This window comes from Rhopilema esculentum, chromosome 3 (genome assembly GCF_057945365.1).
Source record: "Rhopilema esculentum isolate cy_ngs chromosome 3, ASM5794536v1, whole genome shotgun sequence".
In the NCBI taxonomy this organism is placed as follows: Eukaryota; Metazoa; Cnidaria; class Scyphozoa; order Rhizostomeae; family Rhizostomatidae; genus Rhopilema; species Rhopilema esculentum.
The window spans coordinates 8,597,284-8,617,533 of record NC_142817.1 but is presented as its reverse complement, the minus strand read 5'-3'; the positions used below and the strand labels follow the sequence as shown (position 1 = coordinate 8,617,533).

At 36.3% G+C, this 20,250-nt stretch overlaps 1 protein-coding gene across 1 annotated transcript; it reads right to left on the bottom strand.

Annotated features, from left to right (window-relative positions):
• Positions 1 to 606: 606 nt before the first annotated feature.
• LOC135692890 (uncharacterized) lies at positions 607 to 18,694 on the bottom strand. The gene is made up of 8 exons (XM_065211227.2): positions 18,550 to 18,694; positions 18,365 to 18,440; positions 16,799 to 16,863; positions 10,941 to 15,862; positions 9,291 to 9,615; positions 7,896 to 8,074; positions 6,576 to 6,956; positions 607 to 3,614 (listed from the first exon to the last, which is right to left on the bottom strand). Exons 4-8 carry the CDS (start codon positions 12,777 to 12,779, stop codon positions 1,284 to 1,286), a joined length of 5,055 nt encoding a protein of 1,684 aa, XP_065067299.2. The 5' UTR covers positions 12,780 to 15,862; positions 16,799 to 16,863; positions 18,365 to 18,440; positions 18,550 to 18,694; the 3' UTR covers positions 607 to 1,283.
• Between the last annotated feature and the right edge of the window lie 1,556 nt (positions 18,695 to 20,250).

Sequence of the window (20,250 nt, the reverse complement as noted above, 5' to 3'; positions counted from 1 at the left end):
TTCATAAAATAGAGATAAAAACCAGTTGAAGAACATTTAATGATTATTCAGAGCATTTAAAGAACTTTTTTAAAGAACTTCAGCGAGGTCAATTTTTAAGAAAAAAAATAAGGCTATAGGCTTTGAAAAATTTCGATTTTTGAGTCGCTATTTTAATGGAAAAAGTCGATTAAAAGTTCATAAAATAGAGATAAAAACCAGTTGAAGTACATTTAATGATTATTCAGAGCATTTAAAGAACATTTTTAAAGAACTTCAGGGAGGTCAATTTTTAAGAAAAAAAATAAGGCTATAGGCTTTCAAAAATTTCGATTTTTGAGTCGCTATTTTAATGGAAAAAGTCGATTAAAAGTTCATAAAATAGAGATAAAAACCAGTTGAAGTACATTTAATGATTATTCAGAGCATTTAAAGAACATTTTTAAAGAACTTCAGGGAGGTCAATTTTTAAGAAAAAAGTAAGGCTATAGGCTTTGAAAAATTTCGATTTTTGAGTCGCTATTTTTATGGAAAAAAATCGATTAAAAGTTCATAAAATAGAGATAAAAACCAGTTGAAGTACATTTAATGATTATTCAGAGCATTTAAAGAACATTTTTAAAGAACTTCAGGGAGGTCATTTTTTAAGAAAAAATTAAGGCTATAGACTTTGAAAAATTTCGAAATTTGAGTCGATATTTTTATTAAAAAAAGGTTGAATAAAAGTTCAGAAAAAAGATAAAAACACACCCTGTACAGTAAATGATTATTTAGAACTTTTTTAGGACTTTTTAAAGGAATTTCAGGTAGGTCATTTTTGTGAGAAAAAAGTAAGGCCATAAGCCTTTGCCGTTTCACTTACAAGTGAGATAAATGCTTTAAAGGTTCAAATATTTTGACAAGAAAGTATGAAAAAAAAATTTAGAAAGACCTTTGAAAAAGTAGTGGAAATGCTTTTCTATCACTATGGAGTACCTATTGCGTAGCTTGAACTATACCTGCTTTTTCGATCTCCGACTGGGTATAAACATTTCATAGCCTAGACTCTTCGATGATTATTCTGGCGTTTTATACCCTGGGGTGAGTAATGTTAGACGAAAGGCATTAATAGGTCTTGCGATGTCTGCTTTTATCTAAGTTATATTGAAATATTCAACCATAGTGAAAAACCTTAAATGTTGCTTTTTAACAATGCCTTTTGAATTTCAAGATCAAATAGATTGCATATGACAAATACTTTTAAAATAAGAAAGTAATCAAAAGTTAAACGGGTAAACGTAAAACTGTCTTTCCTTTCCCCGTCTTTAGCTGCTTAACTTTGATTTAAGCAGAGTGTTTTCTTCCACTAGCGCTCGAATCGACTTCTTTTGCTCCAATAATAGTCGCTCAAGTCTGGAGTTTTCAGCTCCAAGTTTCTCGATAGTTATTTCGGCGCGCTTCTCGTCGTTTTCTGTCTTCTCGTTCTTTACATTTCTGCTGAAAACCTGCTGGCCTAACAAAATTGTGTGCATCTGTTGACAAGCTAAACTGGTCACTTTAATTAACGATCCAAATACCCTTCGTGGAACCGAACAACATCCCTTCTCTCCAAGGAGACTGGGATCTAAGCCTAGCCGGCCATCTCTTCCCAGTCCCCATGCATAAACACTATCTGCAGTTGTAGCCACAGTGAAGCCATCACCACAACCAACTCTGACAACTTCCTTGCCTAAGAGAGGGCCTTTCACAACAACCGCAGCTGATTTCTGCCTGAAATCACCGGCGCCCAGTTGTCCATACATATTATTACCAAAAGTGATCACGCGGCCTTCGTCATCAATGGCTGCTGAATGGCTTCGTCCAGCGTCGACTGCAACAATCTTGTACGACTTGAGGGCTCTTATCGGCAGAGGGGAGGTCCGGAAGTCTTGTTTGTTAGTCTTCTTGATTGCCATTCTGTGCACTGAAACACGATTGCTAAACGCCATCTTGTTAAATTCATTGCTGCCACATCCTACCACATGGCCTTGTTCAGTTAAAATCAGCGTATTGTTCAAGCCACACTTGATTGCAATGATATTATTGCAATTTGGAGGCAATGGCATCGCTTCGGGCAAAGCAACATCATCTTCTGTCCCATGGCCTAATCTTCCAAATTGCCCGCAACCCCATGTATAAACCTCACCGTCTTCTGCCAGCGCGACAACATGGGCATCTCCACAGTCAACTTGTAGAACTTTTAAGTTAGTGAATTTGTCTACTTTGCGTGGCAGCAGAACCTCGTCTCCCAATGCTCGATCACATCCAATACAGCCATCCAAATCAGAACCGGTCATAAACAAGGTTCCATCGTCTGTCAATATTGCAGTAAAATCCTTCCCACAAGACACCTGGGTCACAGGAATCCCTATGAAAAACTCTACTCTTTTTGGATACAAATAAAGAGCAGTGTCTCCATGACCAAGCTGACCTTTGATAGTTTGGCCTTTGCCCTTTTCGCCCTCGTTGACCTCATTTGCCTCATCTTCGTCTTCCTCCTCCTTTTCATCTTGTAAGATGTCTGCCCAGGTGAACAACTCTTGCTCCTCGTTTATAACAGCAAAATGCTTTCTTCCAGTTGAAACTTGCAGCCCTGGATTTTCCAAACTAAACTCCTCGACTTTCTGCGGCATTGGCTTCGATCCTCCCCAGCAAAATATCTCACCAATCTGTGACGAAAACTTGACGGGAGCATCAGCATGACCGTTTATTTCGCCATCTGTTTCGTCTTCTTCGCTAAGAAGCTTAAGATCTTTAGCAATTTTAATGAATTTGTTTTTAATTTCTACAAACAAATCATTAGACAACAGCTCTGACGCAGACGGTCTTTTACCACTCTCCTCACTCAGCATTTGTTCCAAAAGATCACAAAGCTCTTCAGAGTAATCCTCCGGTATTTCGTCATAATTTTTCACTGCGATTGAGACAGCAAGTGATACCAAATCTTCGGCATCGAAGACATGTGACAAAGTGAGCAGCTCGTAGACAACACAACCACAACCCCAGACATCGCTCTTCTGGCTATAACGCTCTTTTTTGCTTGCCACCTCAGGTGATATGTAGTATGGTATTCCGCCAGACGCCTCTACGTTCATTTTGGGAGTGTTAGCCATTACTTTTGCTATCCCAAAATTCGCTAGTTTCAATATGTGCGACTTTGTTAGGAATATATTCAAAGAGTTAATGTTTCGATGCAGAATCTTTTTAGAGTGAATAAACTCGACAGCCGACAACAGTTGATATAGATACCAAAGAACAGTTGTCTCTGAAAATGGACCACACTTGTTCATGATCTTCTGGTACAATGTGCCAGCCTCACAGAATTCCATTTCATAGCAAAGATTTGTGTCATCTATAAAAGCATCATGATACGAGACGATGTTTACATGCCTCAATTTGCTCAAAATCTGCACCTCTCTCAACGATCTTTCCTTGTCGTCCTCTGAACAGTCTCCGAGATCAATTGCTTTCCACAAAACCTGCGAGCTATCCTCTTTCTTCCTAAGAACAATTATCTCTGAAAAATTCCCACCGCCAATAACTTTAACTGGAACATGTGAAGGGTTCAACTCAGCCATCTTTTCTGAGATCTGTGTGGCAAATACAAATATCTGAGGCTATTCTCCCTCATCAATAAACAAACTACTACAATCCGAGGAATGTCATCCCTCAGAAATCAGATTAATTAGTATTGTATTCCTATTGGCTGTTTATTGCTAACTGGAGCTAATATCCAGGGATATAGATAAAGGAGGTTAAACCTCAGGCCAGGGGGTAAAAATATTCTTACATAGAAATAACAGGATAGGGCAGTTTTTTTCCAGAAAGATTATCTTTGGAAAGATATATTTCTTCTGTTTGACTTCTGTTTGACAAGGGAGAATTATTTCCCAATGGTTCGGTTTGTAGAAGTGTGATTCTTCACTAACTAAAGATGTTAACAAGTTTCGCAATGGTCTGACCAACTGAGTTGTAGATAAACAAAACAAAAAAGACGATTTATAATAAAGCGCAAATGAAAATTGAGGCAAATGTTTAAGTAAACCTTTAGCTTCTCCATGCTTGACATTAAAAGCGTCTTGCTGAGCACAATTCTCTGTCAATTCTCTGTGTTTGGCTTCTTTTCTCACCCAGAAGAAAGTCCGCCAGTGAATATAACGATTAAGAGGAACAGAAAAGCTTTCGATCTGACTGTTTTCAACATGGCGAAGAATTAAAATTCTTCAGTGTTTTCAAAATCACTTCATGGGGATATTTAGAGAATTAAATTTCTCAAAAGGCTGAAATATTCGCAGTAAATATATTGAAGAAAATAAAAGCTTAAAAAGAAGCGAAAGAAGTGGGTAAAACAAAGAAGAAAGGTTGCAGCTTCAAATAACTAATAAGTATGTTAAAATACCCGGAGGTAAAACAGTTGCCTTTGTCTTGCAATCATTTATTATGGCTTTTTTGGTTTTGTTTCATTGTTAACCTTTCCTTATCAAAGAAATTCCTGACCATGAACCATTTTAATCTTGTCAAATAAAAAGGCCACATCAGAAACATAAACAATTGCAATAATCTAAAAGCGATCAGCTTAAAACCGACTTTGGTCTTTCAGCTGGGTGATATTGGGGGCTAGATAAAGAGGGGCCCTCCTAGCCTGCGTCACAGACCATCACTACCATCACCATCTCCTCCTTGGTGGTGATGGTCTGTGACGCAGGCTAGGCCCTCCGAGTAATAACCGAAATTGAAAACGATTCTGATAAAAACAGCATTGAGCTATGTTCTGATTCGGATGTCTTGCTACACAAATTTATCTTCAGAATTATGTCAAGGGTGAAGGGGCACAGATAAGAATGGGCAGAATTTCTCAGAAAAAATGGCACATTTCCAGAAATCTGTAAGCGTCTTAGAAAAAGGAGATTTTCCCAAAAGTTTAGGAGGAATGACAGATTTTCAACCAAAGCGTGTAAATGTGCACCTTTTAGCTATTTCTCTCAATTTCTGTGCTCCAATCATAATTCGTAATAGATCAAAGAGTTGATTCAGAAGCACAGAAGCAAAAGTCGAAGCCTGAATAACATAGGGTGTTCTCGCATGGTGATGACAACAGAATGATTTAATGTTTATTTAAAACCAACATAATTCATCCAAAACTTTTATCGCTTTTAAACGAATATTGTTATGATGATGTTAAGAAGTTTAGAAAGTCATTTTTTATAATTTTTTGAACTGTGACACATACATCTTCATTTCACTGAATGGCACAGTTTATGATATACTTAAAATATCTTTGTCTATAATCTACGAGTTTTCAAGAATTCAATTCTTACTTGACGTAAATACATAAGTAAAACATAGCCTTGACTGCATTCAAAATATTAATATAATAATTTACAATCTATCAGCTCAGGTATTATGCTGTGGGTTAAATAAAACTTTATGTAGTTTATCCCTTCAAATTCGAACTTGACGCAATTGAAGTTTCGGGTTTATTACGTATTTGGCAGCTAAAATAATTTCAAAGTAAACCATAAACCTTAAGTCATTTTTCAGTGTATTATTTTTAAATATTTCAATCGTACACCCAGAATCATATCTGGTATGAACAAACACTTTATCAAGGTCTATATATTCGGAACTTTTCCAAATCTGAGTCCTGAGATTTTTGCATAAAGAACTTCTTATTGATGCCCAATGGGCCTGCTACCTATCTCTCTCTCTCTCTCTTTATGTGATTTAGGACAGTTTTGTCTTTTGGAAATCGATAGGGCATTTGAAGTCCACAGAATAGGCCCATTACATATTACTACCCTCTTAAAACAACGAGTTACGAATTGTTCGAGCCAATATTGAAAAAGAGTTGACCTTGTTAGGTTACTCACTCACCACCTAGTCTTAAGACTGAGGTAGATTAAATTTTGCATGATCTGTCGGATTCTCAAAAAATTATTGAATCGAACGATTCATAAATACAACTCACTGAATTTATTACACAAAACTAAAACTAAATGTGACTTAACTTCTTTGGCATATCGACTACAACTACGTTAAACCACAGAATAGAGATCACACGTAATTTTAATCAATTTCCATTCTTTGATTTAAAGTATTTCTCTATTCTGTCGAATGTCCTGAGCTTTGCCTAAACAACATTGGATGCAAAGACAGCATTTTGTATGTTAGCTGATGAACACATTAATAGGACACTTGTTGATGGAGGTCATCTGCTTGGACACGTGTACGACAACGCGCCATTCGAGCCTACTTCCTTCCACAGACATATTTACATATACGAGTATTATGCAGCCTTACTGTGCTGCCCCTTCGAGTAACTTTATGCATCTTTGACAACAATCCATGAACAAAATTCCTTCGGCGTGTGGGGAAAACACATTTAATGACTTCAGCAAAATTGTAAATTAGCCTACTACTGGCTACGGATATTCGAAGGAAAACAATAAAAGCCTCGTAGTGATTCACAAATTAATCGCAGCCTCGTAAGAAGCAGATCTAAGAATCAAGTAATGGTAAATGGAATAACTTGAACATTTTACTTCTCTTGCTATAATGAACGTACCTCACATTCATTTTAATCCACCTGATAACGTCAACAGCCTCTTGTTGGACGAAGCATAAATTTCGTTTTGCTTCCTGAGAGTATTGATTGTAATCTCTTGTTCTTTATTCTTCTTTCTCAACTCCTCGTTCTCTGCTTCCAGATCGCTTATTCTTGCAAGAAGCTCTTGATTTAGGCTATTTACTTGACGTAAGGCTGCATCGCTTTCTGCCGCCGTTGTCTCACACTCGTCGCCATCCTTCCATGCTTCTTTAACACCATTTTCAACTGACTCTCCCGGCATAGGTATAAAATCGGCGTCCTCAAGCTCCTGCACAAGCCACGGTGGAAGGTCATCGCCATTCTTCCCTGGTTCATCAGGACATGATCCAGAAGTCGACTTTAAATGGATGATCTGTTGACAAATAAAAAGATATCACCCTCAATCCGTCATAATAGTGTTAGAAGATTTATCAGTTAGCAGAGCTCCTTGTCTCACGATCCTTAGCACATCACCTTAAAGCCTGGTTCCCATAAAATCGTAAGAGGGTCGGCGACGGTCTGCGACAGTCTGCGTCAGTCTGCGTTGGTCTCCTGATTTTAATGGAAACACTTTCTTCCGATTGTTACGACTGGGCCGACTGTGAATCGCAAGAGTCGGGAGAGTTGATCTGAGTCCAACCCAGATCGATAAAAACAGATGGAAACACGGATCGCCGACGTCGCCGATTTACAATAGTTAAGAAACAGTCACTTGGGTGTAATTAACCAATAACAGGAAAATGATTTGGCGCGTTTTTGCTTGCTATTGTTTTGTTGTAAAGATATCTTATCGCTTTCTGACAGTTGTCAACTTGTCCCCGTTCAATGGGAACATTTTTCCTTGATCGTTATGGAGGATGGAAGAAGGGATCGGCGACACGTTCCCGACTCTTACGATTCTATGGGAACCAGGTTTAAAGCCAGGATAAGCAAAACCATCGCTAGTTGTAAGTTGTACCCCGTGCGGAGGAGTGAAAGGCCTAGAATCGTCAACAGAAACTTAATCGCTATCTTTGTATGTCTCAAAAAACTGCAAATAAACCAAACAGATAACGACTCAGAGCATTCGTAATTCGAATGATCATTATTGCTTATATCTTTTAGGATTCCATAAGATTCAAAATTCAATTCCTTCTGACGGTTTTTATGAAAGCTTAGGCCATAGGGTATTGTCGCCAGGAAGGATGACCAACTTAAAACTAAATTCAGAGAAGACAAGCCCGAATCTGAAACGGCAACAAGCATTCCAGAAAAAAACGGAAAAAACTGTTCCGAGATTGATCTATAAAACAAAATACGTGAAAAACTATACCTCTGCATCTTCAAGTTCTTGCTTCAGCCAAGATGGGGTTGTTTCATTTTTCGTGTCCTCGGGTTCCTGAAATTCGGTGGATATGTTTGTAACGTCATCAAAGCAGGAAGAGAAAGTACCGTCAGTTCCCGAGTCTGATGAATGGAATGCTGAGAAACTTTTCAATTTGAAACTTTGATCTGAAAAGCAAAAAATTATGGTTTCAATCATCCTAAAAGGCCAGGTTGTAGATGAGGATTGGACCAAAGGGAAGGGGCATGTTTCACATTTTATAAATGGGGGAACTGAGATAGGAATTTGACTGGGAGCAAGTGAAAACCACTCTTAGGTCTGGCATAGAAGAAGGGGGCTGGAATTAAGGATGGGTGGAAAAATTTCTCGAAGATTTTAGTAGAAGATTTTTCAAATAACAATAAACTCGAATGACTAGCAGCCTCAACAAATGGAAACAGAAGGAATGTAAGCAAGACATTGGAATGTAAACAGGACAAAAAAAGTGTTCATAACATATCAGTAAAATCAAAATATTAAGTTCTTAATCAGGTTCTCACTTTTTTTCTTGTTGATCTCACAGAGCTTCCTTACGCTACTATACGCTTTGTTATAAGAAGCGGAGGGGGGGCATCAAGGAAAGACTCGAAAGTAGAAAAAAGTAATATTCCATCTGGTACATACTGCATGTTTGAGGAGGAACAAAGAATATGTAAAGAATATGGGAACTTGAAATGAGAAATGACCTTGAAAATATTAAATTGTCAGATCAGTGGAGGGCTTCAGAGAAGGGGCAAAGATACCAAAAGGGCAAAGCAAGAAGGCACAAAAAATACCAAATATGAGTTTATGCCAAAAAATACCAAATATGTTCTCAGTCAGAAGAACAAGTATTTTGTTTCGAGTCTCGGTAATGAACAAACTGTTGTGCCAATGAGAGAAATTTTTTTCCTCGAAATACAAATGAGGAGTTTATTTGTTCCAGTTTCGTCCATACATGTATATATATGTATTCAACCAACGGAATGAGAAGAAACATTTGGCCAAAAATGGAAGACAAAATAATAAATGACCTTTTTGAAAGCAAAATATTGAAATGATTCGGATAAGTGGTCATTGTAGTTTTCTAGTTGGTAAAAAAAAATCAGCGAACAGTTGTCGATTTGTTTGAGGTTTTTCATTGTTGTATGCGGTGATTTCTTTTCAAGAGCAGTAAACCAGAAAATGAAATGAAGGTCGTGGCCTCTTTACAGGATTTCAGTTGGAGAGAAAAGCCTTCGTTATTATAAAAATAGGACAAAGTTTAAGGCTTAAAACAAAAACAAAATAACTAGGGCTTGAGGGGCTGTCGTCTGTCGGCAATTACGTTAGTAGAGGTTCTGATTAGAGTAATGAATAACAAACCTGAAGATGACAACATAGAATCTGGGAATGAGGCTGTTTTCTGAATAACTTTAGATCCATGAACTCTCTCACCAAGGATGATCGTGTGCCAATGACGGCATTTTAGGCTTGCCACTTTATGCAAAGAGCCGAAAATCGGACGTGGGACTGCAGAACTCTGTTTGCCTCCAAGAATATTTGGATTAACTCCCAGTCTTCCGTTATCACCGCAACCCCATGAGAAAACCTGGTTATCAGAAGTTGCAACAACCGTAAAACCATCTCCACAACCAACTTGGGTAATCTCTTTGCCAACAAGACTTCCTTTCACAATATAAGGAGATATCTTAAAGAAAAATATGTTTCAGACTAAAGTTCTCTTCAAACATGACAAGATGTGACTAACTTGGATTAAACGTGACTATCAAAATTTTGATATCAAAATACGCATCAAAATGCTAGCTATTTTAACATCTACAGAATTTAAACTGTTTCGCTAAAGAGTGATCTTACTAAAGAACACATTTGGAAACTCTAACTTATACATTTAACAGCACATTTTTGTTTCTGAGAAGATTCTTCATAAACAATAAGCAGTAATATCTGTTAAACTGCTCTATTGAAAGACAAATTTGGTTTTTTCTGAGAAATCTGTATGGAATACTCAACAAAGAAAAGTATCTCAAATGGGATCTGCTGCACATTAGAAAATTATTTCTATATAAATAAAAAACTTGTTACAAAAAACTAGTAGAAAATTAGACCAATAAAAACTTGCCATTAAAAATTGTGACCATAGTCGCAAGGAAAAACGTACTAGAATGCCACCAAATAAACATTTAAGTATAATAAAAAGAGTTGGATTATTCAACATTGAGTCCCCCCAAAAACAACAAAATTTAGATAAAAAATTGACTGTTCCCACACAGCCCTGTAGCAAGCAAATATATTTTGTAAAATTTTTGCATTTTGCTAGAAAATGGGAAGTGACGGACACAGATAATGATATCATTTTATGCACATGTGTCAAAAAACATACAATTTCAGAAGAAATTTTTGAAATTTGTTTAAGATAGACAATTTAGGAAATAATAAAAAAAGAAGCTAACACTGGATGCTAAGTTGTAACTGCTGTATGATTGTACCAACTAGTGCAATATCACACTGCATGGTCAGGGACTACTTACCCCCCCCCCCCCCCCCCCTCCCCTAACATTTTGTCTGTTGGCACATAAACGACTTTTGCCAGGCAAAAGAAGGAATTTTTGTCAGCAAAAATCATTTATGTGCCCTCTGAAAAACATTTTCTGCCGTTGCCTCTGTACATGGTGTTACAATCTCAATTTATTTCTAAACTTGGTTCAGTATTGCTAAACAAATGCAGCATGGGTGGCTATCTTTTTGTTTACTTTGCTGAGCCTGGACAGAAGCAGCAAACTGCCTTCTCTCAAGAAAACAGAAAAGTTTGCAGCCCTTTTGTAAGTGTAGAGAACAGAATTTGTGATCATCCAAGCTAATATGGAATTACAACAATCCCAAGAAAAACACCTGCCTCATAAGTTAGTGATCAATCAGAATCCAGCATAAAAGCTGGGCTGTCTTCAAGATGCATAGCATCTGGTTTTAAAAATATATAAACAATAATGGATTAAAGAATAAATAATACATCACCATTTTCTTGTAATCTCCAGTGCCCAGCTGGCCAAATTTATTATCTCCAAAAGTCACAAGCCTTCCATAAGCTTCAACAACAGCAGAGTGATCCTTCCCTGCACCAACTGCTTTGATTCTAAAACTTTTCAAAGAACGCACCATGGTCACTGAGGTTCTATAGTGAACAACAACAATATCTGTTTTTGGTTTTGGTTTGTCTTTCCTTAGCTGAACAGTTTGGTTCAGAGCAAGTTTGTTGTTTTCATTACTCCCAAATGCTAATAAAATTCCCTTGCCTGTCAGAAGAAAGGTGTTGTCTCTACCACAATGTACTGAAGAAATATCTGACCAAATGTTTGGAATCTTGACAAGCTGTGGCGTGCTTGCATCTTCTTCATTATTTAAACCAAGTCGACCTAACTCCCCACAGCCCCAACTGTATACTTCACCCTGGCTGGTTAATGCAATGACGTGAGAATCTCCACATGCAACCTGGGTAATTTTAATGTTAGAGTTAACAAACTTTTCAACCTTTACAGGAAGCAAAACCTCATCTTCTCCTGATTGACCCTGGCCAATGCAGCCCCAGTAATCAGATCCAGTCATATACAAAATCCCATCTTCAGTTAAAATGGCAGTAAAATCCTCTCCGCATGCAACTTGAATTACAGGTATTCCTAGAAAATATTCCACCCGCTTTGGCAGTCTGTACATAGCCTTGTCACCATGTCCAAGTTGTCCAACAATTGAGGTTCCACCTTGTATATTAACCCATGTAAACAGCTCTCTTTCCACAGTAACAACTGCAAAATGACTATGCCCAGTTGCAATATCCATTCCTGCATTACCTTCTTTAAATATCTCTAATCGCTGTGGAATATTCTTGCCACCTCCCCACCAGTAAATCTCACTTGTCAAAGATGACACAACTGGAACATATGAACCTGAAAAAGATCTGCTTGATGCCTTCCTGAAACTCAAAACTTTTGAATTCTCCTTCACAAGTCTATCAAACTTTTCAGCAAAATTTTGCATATATTCTAATGCAAGAATTTCATTGGCATCAGGTCTTTTCTCCAAGTCTTTATCTAGCATACTGCTTAGGATCTCTTGAATTTCTTTTGAATAACCAGCATCAACACTCTCAAAGTCATTTTCAAGAATGGCACACATAAGAGCTAACTGATTGGTGGACTCGAAAACTTTCTTCAATGATAACATCTCATACAAAACACACCCACATGCCCAAATGTCACTCTTGTTATCATATTTCTCGCCCTTGACTAACTCTGGTGACATGTAGTATGGAGTTCCAACATGTGTTTCAGCCAGCTCAACATTATCCTCGAGTACCTTCGAGATACCAAAATCCCCAAGTTTGAGAACTCCAGATTTAGTCATAAAAATATTCAATGTTTTGATATCTCTGTGAAGAATACCATTAATGTGAATATAACCAACAGCAGACATCAGCTGATAAAAGTACCAGGCACACTCTTTTTCAGGCAGCAAATCTGCTTGATCTCTTATCTTCTCAAATAATGTTCCACCATTAGCATATTCCATTTCAATATACAAAGTATAATCATCAAAGAAGTGGTTATAATATGACACTATGTTAATGTGGTCAAGCAGGGAAAGAACATCAACTTCGTTTAGGGATCTATCTTTTTCTTCATCTGACACTTTAGGCAACTCGATCTCCTTCCATACAACCAACGTATTATCATCAGCTCTTTTGTACAAAACTGCTTGTCCAAACGCTCCTTTCCCAAGCATGCGAATTGGGACATAACTCTCCTGTGGTTCATCTGAAACTGAACATCTGCCAGATCCTGGGTTTGAGCTGTCATCCATTTTGAATCCACCAGCTACAGCTATACGGTCATTAAAACGCGTAACTAACTTGGTGCATCTTTACGTGCAAAATCTTTTACAACAAAATAAAATAATTTTTACTGTAGATTATTGATGATTGAGGGAGGGCTAGACAACTTTTATTTTAACACTTAGCCAGGCAGGCAGCTCGATCTACTGTACAGAGTACATATACAGTACCTTGAAATCTCCAAAAACACCTGCTTTTAAATAACGCGACAATATCACAGTTGGTGGATCTTTGCCATCTGCAAAGTTTTTCGAATTTGATCTACTAAGTCGGCCTAAATGCACACCTATTTAAAGTTTTGGCATTATAACTCTTTGATGCACAGTAGAAATCAGGTTTTGACGTGGTAAATCTGTTCAAAGTTAGACTTTCTCACCTTAAACCTTCTCTTGGCAACGCCTCACGCCATGACTGCATCTGGATGCATCACATTTAACTGTCGAAGACGAGGCTAAACTCAAGATCGTTTCTACTTCTTGGAAAAGGAAGTAAAACAGGAGCCAAAGATTATTCTTCGTAAATATTTGTGGTATGCATTATATAAACTGAAACATCGACCATTACCAGTTCATCATATTTACAAAGTGTGATGGCCTGTTTAGTTATTTCCAACTTACAATATTGTTATTTCCAACTTACAATATTGTTACAATATCCAACTTTCGTATTTACGAAAAGGTAAATGGGGGAAACCGGTTGAAGCTTCTATGGAATTTGGTAATCGTCAACACATTCAATTCAGAGTCAACATTCGCTGGGTTTCAAAACAAACTTAAAATCTGTTTTCAACGTTGCATTCATGTTCCCAAAATAATACAGCTAACTAATAAAGCATGAAAGTTCAAAAGAACTAATCAATGAAAGAGGGAAGATATAAAAACAGAAAATTTTTCTGGAAGTAGTAAAACTCGTTGTTATTTATTTTACAGCCTGCCTATCCAAATCTGTACATTTGTACAGGAAATGGCAAGCTTGCCAATGGGTATTACTAATGTGAGTGCATTTTATTAAAGCTCAAGTATCTAAAAAACAGGCTGGGATCAACAATGGGCCAAGAGAGGTCAAATAAATGTTGAGCTGGACTTATTTGACACTAGGTTATGATGAAGTAATCGGCAAGTTGCTAAGGAGACTTTTCAATTGTTTTGTTTGCTACTTTAGATTCCTAAGATATTAATCATCAGTCCTATTGATAGTTTTACTGTCCATCACAGATACTGATTACTTATGATTATCCAGATGCAAAAGATACATATTGTTTGCCATGTCTTTATGCATATAAAAAAACTGTGCATGTCCTTGCTGACGTCATAATTTTTAATTCAAACCCGTTTTCGGAAAATTTGCCCTACCCACGATGCCTCTGGCTTTGTGGGGGGAGCCAGGAGGTTAATGGCGAAAAAGCTCTGCTTACTGAAATATTTCTACTTACTATGATGTAACATAGCCCAAAATAAACGACCAATTATAGAGGTAAGTTATATACATGATTGCCCCAGCTTGGAATCGGCGGCGTAAGCCCTGCCAAAGATACCCCAAAGTCCTTTGGTAAGTAAGATTAATGGAAACAAACTTTCAGTTGGAATATTCTTTACTGAGTCGTTAAGGCTGATCAATCATTAGATCATTTTTGAACTGAAGCCATTTCGACCTGAACCACATAGAAATCAAGTTCATCTGATTCACATTCAATAAGGGGTACACTCTCTTTACCTAATGAGAGCTCCACCTTTTCTCAATTTCCCACAATGAAGTATTAGTTAAATGTGATAATACCTGATATTTTCTTTAGTTCAGTTAATTGTATGTCTAGCTATTATTGTTAGATTCTACATAATGAGCCTTTAAATATGAAACTAATTAACTGATTTCCCCCAGTACTTTGAAAAGGAATGGAACAAGAAGTAAATGTATCTGTTCTTACATGTTGTCCATCCCAAACTTCCAAATTTAGATCAATGTTTAATTGCCTGATTTTTTGCCTCTCTGACTTTACTGAATTTCTGATCAAACTAAAAATTGCTGGTATTATAGGGATTTGTGTCAATAAAATCAAAGATAGACAAAATATTCATTCAACACCTTACCTGTGAGGTTGATCTGAGATATCACAGTGAATAACAGTGAACAACAGTGAATACACAGCTGTTCAAATTTTTTACCAACTTTTAGGTTACATTTTTATATGTATAACAAAGGGGTGTAGCCTGCTACAATAAACAGTGTTTGTTGAGGGTATCATGGAAACTAATTATTTGGTGCAGTTTACAGTCTATTTTCTCTATCAAACTATAAAAAGTACACCACATTGATTAATCATGCTCCCAAAAATACTTCTCCTGCTTTTTGAGGCAACTACAATAGAACCTCTTTACACATAGGATATTTGAAAGAAAAAATGGAGCTTTTTTAGTGGACAAAATTAGAATTACACCCAACCTAGGTACTACTTAGATGTTTATGCTAGAACAATCCAAATAAATTTAAAGTTGTGTGTGGTATTTAATCGAAAAACCTGTAATATTATTTACAAATAAGCACAAAATGAAATAAATCAAGTTTCGATTGTTGAAAACATTGAGTTTCGAGCATCTACTCTTTGACTTTGATAACATTTATTTCATTTTGGTACTCAATTTATTCACACATTCTATTATCGCTTTCCTAAAACAATAATTGCTATAATATCATTAACTTCAGGAAATAAGATCCCTATTGAAAATAATGCCTGAGGCAGAAGTGGGAGCTAAATAGAAAGAAACTCAATAAATGGATACCAAAACCTTTATTCCCTGTGTATCTACTAGTGATCTAAACTGACATTTTAACCCAATTCTTGCCTTGCATATCTTAGTTAAGGAAAAGCTGTTTTGATCCAGTAATTGTTAAAATGCATACAAAACACATTTCTCATTAAATACAAAACAAGGACAAACACAGAAAAAAACAACCTCTATTTGGTAAACAAGGGCATTCATCAAATCAACTACTTGGCACTTTTCTTATTGTGTTTCTTGGCAAACCTCAAGTTCCTCAAGAATTTTGGGTCAACCTAAAAAGAAATTAATATCACATTAGTGGCAAAATAATAGTTCTACCAAATCTGAAACATGTCCTTCCAATTATCTGAAACATGTCCTACCAAACATGTCCAATCATTCAACAGGATTCCGTTCCTACCAGCTAAAGAGTTCTGCTGTTTACGAATTTACATGCCAGTGTGATTCTGGCTATTTAAGACACACAACCCAAAGATTAGAGGATTGGATAAAACAACATGTTCCAACATAAAAAACAAAACTGTCCCTTAAAGAGAACAGCCTCCTCGACCTTGTAGGTCTAGAAACACTGTTGAAACAAGTGGTTCTGCCATCGGTTAACATCTTTTAGATAACCTAAATTGCGCAAAACTCTATAATGACAACATGTTTCAGATAATTGGCAAAGCCCAGTTGTCTTTCTATCTAGAAGTTTTTGAATCAACCTACGAAAAAGCTGCCATTGTGTAGACAGAAGGAGTTTGTTCTCTTTCTTGGACCCCAGGCGTAATTTTCTTTAAGCACGCTGCACTGATTGGACAACTATACCGGTCTTGTGCTTGCGCTTTCTGATTGGCCAATTTTGATACAAAACTGGGTATATATTTTACATTGTGTTCTTTCAGACCCTTATTCTGACGTTTGAGACTCTGAGGAGTGTCAGACAAAAAAGCTTTTAGTAGTATGTTGTGAAATGTTTGCTTTTTTCAAAGCCATTCTTAGAGTGTAATATTTATTGCAGCCTTCTTGCAATTAAACTTAAAGGTATTTTGTATATAATAAATCAATTTCTTCAATGTGGGTTCCTTTGCAGTAGGGGTTTGATAGCCTACTTTGCACCTCTAGCCAAAGATAAGATCAAATGAAAAAGAATAATACAATAATACAGAATAATACAAATTTAGAAGGGTAACATAAAATGAAGTCATAATGTTTGAATATCTACTCACTCCTTTGAGAGAAGGATACTTCTGTTTCTTTGGTTTATGAATCCCATTTCTGTGAGCTTTGTGGGCTATGATAAAAAATTTGCAAATTAACACAATTGAAATGTTAATTTCCTTAAGGCCTCACAAGCAATCATACAATTTATATGCATCATAAGGGTGGACAATTCCAGTAAAAAGGCGGTCTCTTGGCAGGAGACCAGCAGCTCTTTCTGTGGTCTCCCACAAATGGTTTTTTGTCAGTTGTATTTTCAGTTGTGTTGCTTGCTGTATCTGTCATTTATCATAACCTCAGATTAATCCTTATCATTTGCCAATCTGTAGCTTCCACTATATTGTTATACTTTTGTTATTCTGTTAATTGTTGAATGTATGTGAATGAAAGTACATTGCATTGTTTCATTCCTCTTTCAAACCCCATTTGAGTCCTCCCTTAAACTCCAGTTAGAGACACCTCAAACTGATAGAAAGATTTCTTCTACAAAAAAAGTCTACAAAAAAAGTGCCAAGGAAAAATATTAGAGAAGGACCAGGCGCTTTTGCGGCATAATCAAGTTATTCAATTTGTTTGAAATATCCTGTGAGCCCTTGAACTTCAATTTCAGTTTAAAACCAAACATGTTATTACTAAATTCTCAAATTTTGTAGGTGGATTGTTAAAAATGCTTTCAATTCTATCATTTTTTTAAATCTGCCTACAGATTCAATCTGACCAAAGGGTTTTCCAGGAAGCATCACTCACACTCTTGAACATGTTGACATGCTTTAGAAATTGATTGCATTAATTATTTTATAAGCAACTTTTCGTTAAGAAAAAATATATCAAAGAATGAAAAATAACAGTAATTTGAGCATGACAAAACCAACTGTGATTAAAATCTAGATAGCTAAAAGTATATATTCTTTTTATATGAAAGTTTATGAGAAAGTAGAATTCAACAAGTTCAAAAAAAGTTTAGAAAGTTTAGTTTATGTTAGATTTTTGAAAACTAAAAAAAATTATAAAATTCAGATACCCCAAATTTAGGAAGAATTGTTAATCAAGAGCAAACTATGGTTTGGATGAAACTTCCTTATAAAAAAACGTTTATTGAATCGCAATAATGCAATTGCATATAGATGAAGATTTTCAATTTTTCAATTTTATTTTTGAATTTTATTGACCCAAAAAATTTTTTCAATAAAAAGTGAGTTCTCCATTGTTTTTTAAATTAAAAGGTTCATAAATTAGCCTGAAAATATCTAACAAATTAGTAAACATTAGTTTATGTTTACATAGATTCGATTATTGGGGTTTCTTTGTCTGGGAACATGCATCCCATATCATGAATACCTTGCTTTCAGAATCCAGTTTGAAATCTGCCTACTAGTTTATTCTTGGGATTCAAAATGGAAGAGCTAATCTTAGTCTTAGATGAATTGTTAATAAACAAAAACCTATCATTAAAAAGCAAGGTATTCAGGTGAAACCAAAAAATATTGGGTGTCATCTGTTTGAAAGGTAATAAATATAACACAAAAATTTATTGCATCGATGGACTTGAAGTAAAAACAAGGAAAATAACTTACTTTGGTTATGATTTGTGTGATTCTTTGACTTCGCCATTTCAAATATTGGATTCAGGCAGACTAACCCTTATTATACCTGGGCAAGAAAATACAAATTATCTTTTTAAAACGTGGATTGTTGAGTATAGAAAAGTGACGATTGCAGAGATATTTAAAGGTACATACTTATAGATTAGGCCACTTACCACTCGCGATTCAATATGGCCGACAAGAGAATCTTTGCGGCCTCGCTTTCAGATTTACCGGCAGACCAAATTCAGAATCATAATAATAACTCTAACAAGATCTTTTTTGGGAATAGCCTTCTTCGGTTATCAGCCTTCTATATCAGTCTTCTTTATCGAGGAATTCCTCTGTTTGTAAAATCTGTACGCAGGCTACTGCTATATCTGCAGCTTCAATTTTTTATTCTTAACACCTGAAAGCTTGGAATTTTCTTTGTTTTATATAAACTCCATTTAACATCCCGTCACTGACCTTCAGAAACCCTTGTACTACTCGTGTTTCATCTGTGCATATTTCTTCATTGTCCTTCAGTTTGGCTGCTATCTTCAGAAAAGCATGTTTCATAAGAGAGAGAATATCAGTAGAACATGTCACTTCAAGATTGACAAATATTTGACAAATGCTCAAAGTTTCAGTTTCATTTGATCATCAATCTATACTATATAGAATACTACACAATTACATTACAGATAAAACAGTTCCAATTTAATAACATCTAATACAAGCAAAGGGAATGACATTACATGATTGTATATGATATAGAGCTCTCTAAGTAGGTAAACTAACCGAGAGAGAGCCCCCCCAAAAAAACAAAGAAAATTAAAGAAAAAACATTAATTATATAAAAAATATGAAGAACCAGATGTACCCCAAGGAAATGACGTGTCATGGTAATTCAGAGGAAGAGAGAGAGACAGACTAGACATAAGCGTCAATATAATAAGCTTTCAATTTAGACCGAAAACATAAATGGAGCCTGCTACTCGAATGAAAAGTGGAAGAGTATTCCAAAATTTTGAGCCAAGATATTGGACCGTTTGGAGTCCGTAAAAGGTGGTCCTTTTTAGGGAAAGAAATAGATCGCCCCTGGTTGACTGACGAGTTCCAATACTATGAACAGAAGAGTTTGGAGTAAAGTAGTTATGAAAGCAGACAGGTAAGAGTTTGTGAATGCCCTTATAAGCAAAAGTTGCTATATTTAAATGAAGTATGTCCTGAAGTTGAATGATCTTTAATGAATAAAGTAAAGGCGCAAATGGAGCAGTAACCGGCTGGAATTTTATAAATCTTAGAATTTTCATCTGTAGCAGGAACAACTGGTTTAAGTAAGGGTCATAGGCAGTGGCGGCTCTTGCTAATGGGCATCTGAGGCAATGCCTCCTCAAAAAGATTCAAAGGAAATCTATGATATTCATATTTAATTTTGAAGATAGTCTTACTGTGGTTAATTATATATGTTTGTATCTCTTCTAGAAAAAGCTCCTTGCTATCCCGTCTCGTCCTTAGCCTCGCTTCTGGCCCGCTAGTGCCTTGAGCGATGATGTCATTTTACGGGCAAAGTTTTTTTTGTCCCTAGCCGACATGCGCACAAGCTAATTTTCGACCTCGAGCATTGCGAAACGCGGCCTGTGATTGGCTTATTTGGAGGAATTCGGGGCAAGAAAAATTTTGCTCATAAAATGACATCATCGCTAAACAACAACCACATCTATATATGCCTTTTCTTCTGCGCTCCATGTCCATGACGATCAACATCGAACTAGAATACAGTGAACAATTTGCAAACTCGACCTTTCTATCGATTATCGCAATATTGAAGCTTTAGTTACAGAACAGGATCAAGATTCAGTCCCAACATCTGAAAACAGAACAGGCTTAGT